General features: G+C 55.1%; 1 protein-coding gene and 1 long non-coding RNA gene across 3 annotated transcripts; one reads left to right on the top strand and one right to left on the bottom strand.

Annotated features, from left to right (window-relative positions):
* Nucleotides 1–19: 19 nt before the first annotated feature.
* LOC119535806 lies at nt 20–8,625 on the top strand. The gene is made up of 5 exons (XR_005217299.1): nt 20–128; nt 4,783–4,855; nt 5,374–6,281; nt 6,462–6,541; nt 7,191–8,625. It is a non-coding gene; the product is annotated as an uncharacterized LOC119535806 (long non-coding RNA).
* Nucleotides 1,583–10,137, bottom strand: MTA2 (metastasis associated 1 family member 2). 2 transcript variants are annotated; one of them, XM_037838205.1, is made up of 18 exons: nt 9,656–10,137; nt 8,848–8,915; nt 8,394–8,487; nt 6,645–6,762; nt 6,450–6,513; nt 6,143–6,260; nt 5,723–5,825; nt 5,432–5,531; nt 5,074–5,262; nt 4,900–4,974; nt 4,718–4,776; nt 4,433–4,530; nt 4,166–4,305; nt 3,665–3,893; nt 3,380–3,469; nt 2,895–3,013; nt 2,644–2,786; nt 1,583–2,403 (listed from the first exon to the last, which is right to left on the bottom strand). In XM_037838205.1, exons 1-18 carry the CDS (start codon nt 9,681–9,683, stop codon nt 2,238–2,240), a joined length of 2,001 nt encoding a protein of 666 aa, XP_037694133.1. In that variant the 5' UTR covers nt 9,684–10,137; the 3' UTR covers nt 1,583–2,237. The 2 variants fall into 2 exon arrangements, with proteins under 2 accessions (XP_037694133.1, XP_037694134.1); XM_037838206.1 differs by lacking the exon at nt 9,656–10,137 and adding an exon at nt 9,192–9,367.
* Nucleotides 10,138–10,544: the final 407 nt, after the last annotated feature.

Genomic DNA, 10,544 nt, shown 5'->3' with positions numbered 1-10,544 from the left:
GACGTACTTTCGGCATTCACACGGGCACACTTCCCCGGAAACCAAACTCAAGGTTCCGTTTCTTGACTGTGCGGAGTCTCCACGGGCTTTAAGAAGAGCCTACCTTCTGAGATGCTTATCTGCATGCGGTAAGCCGATTGGTGTGCTCTGAATGATCAGGCACTGATTGGTCCAGAGAATCATGACTATTGATAACCTCAGCCGCTAAGGTCTGTATGGGCGAGTTGGAAGCAGCTCCCTGGCCGCGGGTGGCGCTGCTGGTGGTTGGTGATGGGCCGGCGGTCGGGAGCCGGCCGTACGCGGCTTCAAGGGCCCTTAGGGATCCGCGCGCCAGCTCGCTCAACCCCACATCCACCCGGCGAATAAAGGCGGAGGATGGGGATGCTCCACGCCTTTGACCCACGAAGCCTAGGGCTGTCCCTGGACTCCCAACCTCCTCAGGGCTGTTACTCTCCCCCTCCGTCCACGATCCTCCCCCCAAAAATGGGGGTTCGGCGACTGCTTCCTAGCCCTGGTTGGGAGCTCTGTCCGGTTCCCAACCGGGCACCCTCCGGACTCCGTGGCGCCACAGCCGGATCACTGCGGCCCCGGTGAGCTGGATTCCCTGCTGCATCTACCTGCCTTCCGCGGCAGTGAGCTGTGGTGTGTGCTCAGGAGGCTCCACAGCCACCGGCCCACCTCAAGGCAGTGCGACGGAACCAGCTATTGGTGGCAGCCGAATGAGGACATTGGTGGGGGGACGTGCTGCTGACCCCCAGACTGGCATAGTGTTCTGTTCCTCCTCTAACACCGTGGAGGCGTGAGCAAACTCCTGGTGTAGGAGATGAAGGGGACCAGTCGATGGGGTGAGCAGCTCGTGCTGTGGTTGGCTATCAGCCCCCAGCTTTGGATTGTGGAAAGAGCAGTGGGCCTGAGGCAGGCCTACCGTGGTCTGTAACCTTGCCCGAGTCACAACTGCCAAAGCTACTCCCCATCTCTAAAGGAAGTGCCCAAGGAGCACCTAGACTGACTTTGTCCTCTCTCCTAAAGTGTTCCTCCTGTTGGGCATCTAATCTCTCCCAAATTTAAAACGGCAGAGAACAGTGCTACAGTGGACCCCAAAGATCTTGAAGCAGCAGTGTGTGAGGAGAGCCCTGAGCTGGGGGTTAAGACCCTGCAGTGTACTCCAAAGTGGGCTGCATCCCCTGCCCTCTAGCAACTCCCAGAATTCTGAGTAAAATAGAGAGAAGAGTTAAGAATTGGGGAAACAGGAAGGAGCAACCTCACAGTCCCCTCCTTTGGAAGCCCCCAGGCAAAGCCGGTTCATCCCAACTGCTTTGGACCCAGGCCAAGATGGTGCTTCGGTTCCAGCACCATTGGGAACCGGGGAGCAGTTCGGGTCCCACAAGAAGGCTGGCTGGAGCAGGCTGCCTCAGTTCAGGGTGCATAATCTCACAAAGAAGTGGTTCCCAGGGCAAGCTCCATCTGTGTCTCCTTTATTGTTCTTTGTCCTTTATTTTTCCTCTCAAAGACCCTCTGCCCACACCCCCCTTCCAGCACCTCCCTCCCCACATCTCTGGCAGAGAAGAGCTGAGCCTGGAGGGACTGAAGAAAACAGCTTTTTATTTGTTACTATAAGAACCAATTACAGAATCCAAGGTTAAAAAAAACAGACAAAAGATCTTTATTTCTGAGTTGGTGTACAAAAGGCAGAGGGGGAGAGGCAAGGGAAAGAAAGAGCAAGCATGGGCTGGGGTTGATGCCAGGTTAGGGGCCTCCAACTCCAATTAGGAAAGTCCGGACACCGGACAGAAAGAGAAACCCCCAATTAGAAAAAAATAAAAATAAGATAAACATGGCAGTGCACGCCCCCCTCCCCCAACCACGTACCACCACCTGATATCTGTTTACTCTTCCCCTCCCCCCATCCCCTTTCACAAAGGGTGGCAAAATTTTTAAAAAATTAAAAAACCCTCCCCCCAAAACTGTCCAAGACAAACTGTGGGTCCTACCCTGCAAAACAGGCCAGGTTCCCCACATAGGCCAGGTTCCTGCAGACTGCCCCCCATCATCGCCAGGCATGGAGAAGCATGGGAAGGGGACAAGCTTAGCGGTGGTGACACCAGAGGGCACCCCACGCCTCCAGGGACACGCACTTGCTCCTTCCCTTCTCCCTTTGACACCAGAGGGAAGGGAGGCTTGCCTGCTCTGAGGACCCACCCGCTACCTCTCAGCCCACCTCCCTTCCCCACAGAGGATCAATCCTCCAGAACAATGGGTTCACTGGTGCTGGCAGGATGTGAGGGTGCAGGTAGAGGGACTGGGGGCCGCACTGCAATCAGCTGAGGCTTCACCTTCAAGGGCAAGTTGGGCCGGCGGGCAGCTCGCCGCATTTCCAGGTGGGTCAGGGCCTTCCGCAGGGCCCTGGCCAGAAAAAGGAAGAAGGGAATAGAGAAGGTGTAGAAAGGCTAAGATCCCCAAGGAGAAACCCCACACCCCAATTCTGCCTTCCTGCCCATTCTTTTCTGTCACATCCCCCACCACCACCACCACCTCCCATACCCACAGTCTTCCTGATGCTGGTCCTGCTGAGATATTCCTATTTCCCATACCCACCCGCCTGGCTTGCCAACCTCCCAGCCCCTCTCATGGTGGGCTCCCTACCTGGTATCTTTTGTGGCCACAAACACCACAGGATTGGGGGCATCGGCTGGGTTAAGTTTCTGACGCTTGGCTACTGGCTGTGAGCTTGAGCGAATCCCTGAGGCCAGAGGCCTTCCATTGGCAGAGAAGGGGACCCCTGCCATCTGGAAAAGCATGTGGCAGCACAGTAAGGGAGGGGACCCTATGAGGCTCCTACCAGAAATAAAAGCCCACCCAACTCAGCCTTGGCTGACCCCAGTCTGCCAACTCACGGTCTCATAGGCCCGTTTCACCATAATGCCCGCCAGGCCCCGGTTCTGGGTCAGCTGGTTTCTATTGATTGGTGTCTTGGTGCCACGAGGGGTTTTGGGTTTTAAAGGTGCCTGGGCCACTGCCAGGAAAAAAGGAAAACTTAGATAACTTTTGCCACCTTCTCTCCCCCATGCAGTTTCCTTTCCTCACCTCCATCTCTTTCCCCCTGGGGCAACAGTTTTCCTGGGCATCGCCAAAAGGAGTAATGTGGGAAGGGTCTGGCAAGCTAGTAACAGTATTTCAAAAATCACATGAGTGTGACTTTATCAAATCAGAGTGCTAATACTGGATCGCTTCTGGAAAACCATTATTAAGCCACAAAAGTACTGTTTGTTGGCCTACATCTTTTAGGATTCAATTCAGGGAAAAAAGCAGAGGAGGGAAGGTTTTTACAGTAAAAGGACTGGAAGCCTGAGCCCACCCTATATGGTTCCCCATCCTATACCCAGATCTTTGACGATAGTTGCCAGGGGCAGCCGAACCAGAGGGTGAATCTTCAGTGGAGTCTTGGCAGCCTTGGGAAGTCGAATGGAGCCTGGAACACAAAGATTAAAGCTTCTGAAGAGGCTTCACTATTCAGGCCTCTTCTGGGACCAGAAGTCACATCTAATCTCTTAACAAACCTCTAAGGCCACTACCCCCACAGTAGTCATTAAACACGCAGAGAAATGCTGGTCTCTGGCCAGAGAAACACCCACCCTGCCACTAGCCCCACCACTCCTGCCCTTACACTCTGCCTTGATGGCGTTGGCATTGATAGGGGCATAGGGTCGCCGGGCTGCCCTCCTCGGCTGTAACAGGTCCCTGCACATGCGTCTGGCAAGACGAGTCAGCTTTGTGGTCTGGAGCAGGAATGTTTGCCTATTCTTGGCCAGCAGCTTAGCCCGGTTGGCGCTGGTTGTATAGGGGGAGAGACTTTGAGCTTCAGGTCTGGACAGATGACCCCTCGAGTGTGGCTCCTGGAGGAAGGGCATAGGAAAAGGGGAGGATGAAAATTGGCACTGAGGCTCCCTTCTTTCTTCCCTTCTCTGCAGAGAGTGATTTATTCCTGCCTGACCCTTTTACCACCACCCCAAACTATCTGGCTCCCCTACCACTGTCAGCTCTGCCCCTCTCCCCGAGCAAACCATCACCAGATAAGGAAATGGGTGTTCTGACCTTCACCTAAGTCTCAGGTCAACATGCTTACTTCTCTCCCCTGCCTGTCCCCCACCCCTCCATCAATCCTTACTGTGGTGCCCCGAGCAGCCCCCTCAAGCTGGGTTGGGGTCTTCAGCCCCCCGTACTTCTTCCAGTAGATCCAACAGGAAGCGCAGAGGCGGCACTGCATGTTGGGTGGGCCCCAGGCATACCACTGAGCAGACTGTGTGGCTGTAGGAGCACGGAGGCAAGGGGGAGATCAGGGAGAGGAAACATGGCACCTAAACTCCTTTGAGTTCTTGAGCCAAAGCAGGCCTCCCCCCTACCCCTGGCATCCCTGTCCTTCCCTGGAACTCACTGTGGCAGCTCTCGCAGGTCAAGCCCTTCTGGAATCCAGCCCCATTCATGCCAGGTTTTGAGCCCACAGAGATGATCTGGTTAGGGTTTGGCTTAGTGCTAAGGGGGGGTGACAGGGAGAAGAAACCAGGAAACTGAGCAAGGAAAAGAATTCATTTCCACCCTGTCTCTAATATTTATTATCATAATCGGAATGTGCCTCCTGCCCACTCCCAATCACTGAGGAAGGCACAGTTTGGGCAGAGAGAAGGAAAACGTAACCATCTCCCCTACCCCCCACACTTACTAGGTAGGGATGTAGACTTGTTTCAGTTTGCTGTCTGCTTCTGCAGCTTTCAATCTTTTCTGCAGGAGGTAAAAAGAAAGAAAGAAAGAAGATCAGAGCACCTCAGCAGGGAGGGCATCACCCACTTGAAAGGCAGAGGTGAGTGGAGGCTGCGGGTCCATCCTCCCCAGCCCAGCTCTTACCTGCTGAATATACCGGTCTGTGGTTTTCCACATGTAATAAAACTGGACTATGCTGGCGAGTGACTTCCAGGGTAGCTAAGGAGGGCAGAAGGATGAGAGGGCATCTGGCCCCAGGTCCTGGTTCCCTCACCTGTCACCGTTCTCCCACCTCTCCCCCTGGACCCATCCACTTACAAAGTCCTGGCGAATATCATTGAAATCCTTCCCATACTTCTCCAGGGCCTCCTCAAACAGCATGGCCTCTGAGGCAGACCATTCTTCCATCTCATCCCGGCACAGCACTGGGCCCCCCTGGGGTACCAGGGTCGACATGGCCTTAGCCAGGTCATAGCCATTCCTCTGCAATGTATCCATTGCATGAAACTAAAGGGAAAGTGAGGAACAATGCTGATGACCTCAAACCCTTGGCACATTCCCGCACTGCTATCCAAACACTCTCACTCCCTCGGAGACATCCTTTTCTCCTATCCCCAGGCCCTACAGGTGCCTACAAGGCCCAGCCTTCCCGACTACCTGCCAAACTTCTGCTCACCAGGGTGATGTCCCGGGAGGCGGCAGCTGCACTCATGTGCAAACTTGGCTGCCGAATGGAGCTGCTGCAATCTAGGGCTCTTGCGAAGGTCCCCACAGCTCTAAGGGAGAGATCGAGAAGTCAGAAGGGAAGGAAGACAGTTCAAGAGGGCTGAAGAACTGTGCCAGATGAAAAAGATGGAAAACACCTAAACCAAAGCAAAGATAACAACAACATCCATCTCTAAGAGTGGGACTTAGGGCTGTGTCCACACCTCCCCCAGCCCATCATCCCCATCCACCCACCCCTCACCGGGCCACCACGAGAAACTGATCAATCTGCCGGTCTGTGAGAGGGTTGTCTGGGTCCCAGACCTTCATCTCCATCTTCTGTTGGTTCCGATTATCAGATTCCCCTGGGGAATGAGGCAAGGGCATCATCAGGGAGAGGGATGGGGACCTTCTGTGAGTTTTATCACTCACAATAATACCTCCTAGCTCTTCCTCCCCTGCTTGGATTCCATTAGCCACCTCAACTCTCAGACTTCTCTTCCCAACTGTGCTCCTTTTCCCCTTTCAGGTTCCCAAGGCCCCATTCTATCTGGGTCACAGCATGGAGTCATGCAAACTGTACTGCACAACTCCAAGGGAGCCCACCCTCACAGACTGTGATGGGAAGGTGCCCCTCAGAGTTACGTAGCTCAGTAACCAGGCACTCTTTTCTGCTGCTTACCCTCTGCCAGGCGATCTGGGATCTCAGCTTGGTATTTGCAACCAACTCTGATCTCCCCCTGATCAGCTAAAAGTGTCTTCTGCACGGGGTCAAACACCAATGAGTAAAAAAAGCAGTCCTGGAGATGAGGAGAGAGAAGGTAAGCAGGGTGGCAGTCCACATGGGCAGGGGACACTTGGGAGTGTGCAGAGTTTGTAAGGTAGGCAGTCTGTCAGCCCTGTACCTTACCACAGTCCTACTATCTGCTTGCCTTTGGGGAGCAATACCCACTCCTTCCCTCTTCTCCCAACACAAACCTCTCTCTCACCTCCTTTTCCAGGTACTGGCTCAAGATATCTGTCTCATTCAAGAGGGTCACACTGCATTTCCCCCTGCAGAAGAGAGGTCAGAAAACCCCAGGTGAGCCCCTCATTCCCTCTCCACAGTACCCCCAACACGCCACCCCACCTCTCCATCTTCTATAAAGTGCACGCAGGCCACACCAGTGCTGGTTGTCCCATACCGTATGTGGGTGGCCGGTAACGATTCAAACTGCCGAGAAAGAAAAAGCTCCCGGTGTTTCAGTTGATGTCGCTGCTGCTCTGATACCCCTGGCTGCTTTGATTCCTCCTCAAACTCCCCTGAGAGATTAAGGAGGAAGAAGCCAAGTCAGAAACAATCCAGAAAGAAGCCACCTTGGAAACTCCAACTCAGGGAGTAAGTTTCCTCTCTCAGCTCTCCATTTTTCTCATATCCACCAGGCATCTGCATTCTGTTCCCGTACCCCACCAGCTTTCCCTCTTAGCCCTATCCCAGATTGCAGATGCTCCCAACTTGCTATCACTAATGCTCTTAGTGATGCTGGGAATACAAAAAAGTCACAGAAATTCATCCCATACCCAGCAGCCAGTGCTCACACTGCTCATAAAGCACAAATTCTGCCCGCACCAGGACCGGCAAGAACATCACGCTTGTCTGTTTCTTCCTAAACCAGCCTGAGGCCCAGGAACCCAATAGGATAAAAAAATATGTATCACACAAGGTTGTGCTTATCACTTCCTCTTTACAGATTTCAGGAGACACTTTGCTCCAAATCATCACAAGGAACATAGCTATCCTTCATTTTCTACTTGGCTAATAATAGTTCGTGGGGCTTTCAAGGACAGCACCTCTTACACCAGTGCCAACAGCGTCCTCTCCGCGGAGCTGCAGCCGGCCCTGAAACCTTGGTGGAAGGGTTAACCTGGCCGGGAGCCAGCCGAGGCGGGAGGGGGCAGGAGAGTCTCAGGCCCCGGCTCATTGGTGCATTGTTCCCAACCTCGGGGAGAAGGGAGGTGCGGCAGGCTCCGCCCCTCGCCTGTGTGCTCCGGAAACCCGGTGCTCAGGCAAGGGGGACCACACCCCCCACGCCCCTTCTGATTGGACAAGGCCAAGGTCAGCCCCTGCTACATGGGGCTGGAAACCCCAAAGGGACCAGGGAACTTGATGAGCCCAGCTCCTCGTTAACCCCTTCATGCCCAGAGCAGCCTGAAAAAGGAAAATAATTTAGGAAAGAGGAACAAGAGGAAGGAGCAAGAAAACCAACAAGGAGTGGGGAAAGAAGAAGCTAAGGAAAACTGAAGGAGATATCTTTTTTAAAAAGATGAAAGCTTATACAGAAGGAAGATAAGGGAAAAGGGAAAAAAGTAAAAGCGTAGGACGGAGGGGTTAAGGGGAAAGGAAAGAGGAAAAGTGCAAGAAAACTTCCTGCCATGTTTCTTCCTCTTAGCTTCCTATTCTCTCCCTCCAGTGTATTCTCCCCACCTTGTAACCACCAAATAAGCCTGCTTCTCTGTTCTGCAGTCTTGTAAATAAAATCTCTTCCTCTTCACAGTCACCACCCATTGTCCCAAGTACCAAAACCATCACCCCAAGGGTTCTGGTTCTCTAAAACTCTTCCTCATCCCCTATTATTTAAATGTTATCATCTCTCTCTTTCTCAGACACATGCAGAGGGAGAGAGAGAGAGAGAGAGAGAGAGAGAGAGACACACACACACACACACATGCAAGCACACACGCGCCATATTCTGACTTTCCTTATCATGGTCTCTCCACCCTGCTTCCTCCCAACGTGTAAAAACAGGCCTCCCTCCACAGACCAGGCTTTTTGCCACCCCCAACTCACACCCTGCCTTGGGCACGATACCAGGGCAAACACCCGCAGGGACATGCCCAGGCCTCAGACTATGGGGAGGGGGAGAAAGGTGGGAGGTAGGGGTGAAGACACTTACTGGCATTACTATCAGCCAGGCTGTTGAGGCTACTAGAAATGTCCCTTCGCCGGAAAAGACAGACAACCTTTGCCTCCACGTTTCCATTTGCAGTCTAAGGGAGGAAAAAATGTCAGTGAAGACATTTGAGAGCAAAAATGCACAAAGATGAGACTAACGACAGTGAATAAGATTCTAAGTGATCCTAAGAAGAAAGCCTTGAGAAATTATGAATAAAGAGGCTTTCATTCAAGGGCAGACTCCCAAATCCCTTTCCTTTGCCTCCATGAGATAGAATAGTGAAGTTCCCACTAAGCGCTCCAGTCTTTTCCTGAATGCACCGAATGAATGAATGGACAAATGAATGTGAATGAGTACTCAGGATAGAGTCCCATCTTCCACCTGAAGTTAGAGACCTCGGAAGAAAGAGGCTATAGCCCGAAGGGGGAAGGGGGGACGACTCTGCTCCACTCACCTTGTTGAGCTCCTCAATCCGTCTAACCAGGTAAGGATTGCTGGAGGAGTTCTCAAAATAGACGTAATCTGTAGGGGTGGAGGGGGCGAACAAGGAAGATCAGAGGAGATGAGAGAGCCGAGCAGCAGGGTGGGAGGAGAAAAAGTCGGCCTGAGTGAACCAAAAGGAGATAAGGGGCCCAGGTAGAGAGGACTCTGAGAAGTGGAAGTGGAGGGTCTAAGAGAAAATAGGGATAGCCACCCCCAACCCCACTCCAGTGGCAGCTAGTTCAGAAGTCAGATCTTTCACTCAAAAGCAAGCCTTGGGGAAGAGACAAGAAGCAGGGGTTCCCCAGCAATCCCCACCATTCAGCGATGAAGTTGCACACCAGTCTAGGCGAAGTGAGCAGTTGTTCACTCCAGCGCAGCTTCTGAATAGAAGCGCACAATAACGCCGGGGTGGGGGGGGGTCTTCCCTCCCACGGTCTACCCCGCAGATGGCAAAGCTGTCGGCCAGGCCTTCCGCGCCCCCTGCCTGTCCTGTCAGCTCCTTGGAGCCAGGCTCCCAAATCCCAATCCCGAGCTGAGTGAGACCCCCCCCAACCCCCGGTGGCAGCCCTTAGGCGCCGTCGGGGTTGCCCGCAGCCTCTCCCCGAGACTCTGCGCCCGGCGGCGCCGCTGTCCCGCACCCTCGCCCGCGATGCTCCCGGTTCCGGTTCCGGTCCGCGCTCCGGTCCATGCCGCCCCAGACGCGGCTCCCCGCGGCCCCGGGTGCAGAGCCCCTCGGGTCCTGGGCCCCGCACCCCCGCGTCCCCGCGCCTGGTACTCACCCCCCACCCGGTACATGTTGGCCGCCATGGCCGTTCCCGCGCCGCCTCCGGACGCAAAAGAGGTCCGGAGGCTCGCGGGGGCAGGGCTCGGCTGGAGGCAAAGCCTCGAGCGGGTCTGGCGCTTCGCTGGAGTCTCAGTCGGGCCCGCGCAGCCGGTGCCTCCGCCGCCTCAGCCGTCGCGGTTCATCCCGGCCCGCGCTGTCGCTGTCGCTGTCGCCGCTGCCGCTACCGCCTCACGCCCGGGACACCGAGGCCGGCGCCGGACCACTCCGCTCGGCTTCCTCCGGAACGGGCTCGGCTCCCGCCGGACCGGACCCGGCTCCCGCTCCCCCCGCCCTCACTGAGCCCCACTAGACGTTGGGCTCTGCCGGCCACGAGAAAGGCTGGCCCTACCAGCTTCGGGGTTCGCCTCCTTCCGGAACACCTTCGGCCGAGCCGGAGAACAAGGCCCAGCGCTCGGCTCAGGTCGGAGAGCGAGACCCCACAGATCGGCTACTTCCGGAAGAGGTTCGGCTCCTTTCGGCCAACCGCGGCCCGGCGCTCGGTTATTTCCGTTGCAGCTCGGCCCCTCCTCGGAGGGAGGGGCGGTGAGGAAGTGGGCTTAACTCTTTCCTCGCCAGGGCCCGGCAGCGCCCCCTCTGGCCCCGACAGGCTCGCGCCGCTCCGCGCTCCGCCGCGTTATTTGCAAGCGGCTTTGCCTTTTATTTGCATAAATGTTCCACGCTCCCTTACCCTTTCCGCACTGTTCTCTTCCTCCATCCCCACCTCCACAGGGCCCCGGAGGCGCCCAAGCCGCGCCCACAAAAGGACCGGGAGGCAACTATGCTTTTGGTTTATTGCCCCTTAACAGACAGTAACAGGCTGGGGCTGCTTGGCTCAGCCAGCGGGT

The sequence above is a fragment of the Choloepus didactylus genome, chromosome 6, assembly GCF_015220235.1.
Source record: "Choloepus didactylus isolate mChoDid1 chromosome 6, mChoDid1.pri, whole genome shotgun sequence".
In the NCBI taxonomy this organism is placed as follows: domain Eukaryota; kingdom Metazoa; phylum Chordata; class Mammalia; order Pilosa; family Megalonychidae; genus Choloepus; species Choloepus didactylus.
Note: the sequence above shows the minus strand (reverse complement) of the source record. Positions and strands in the feature narration are given on the sequence as shown.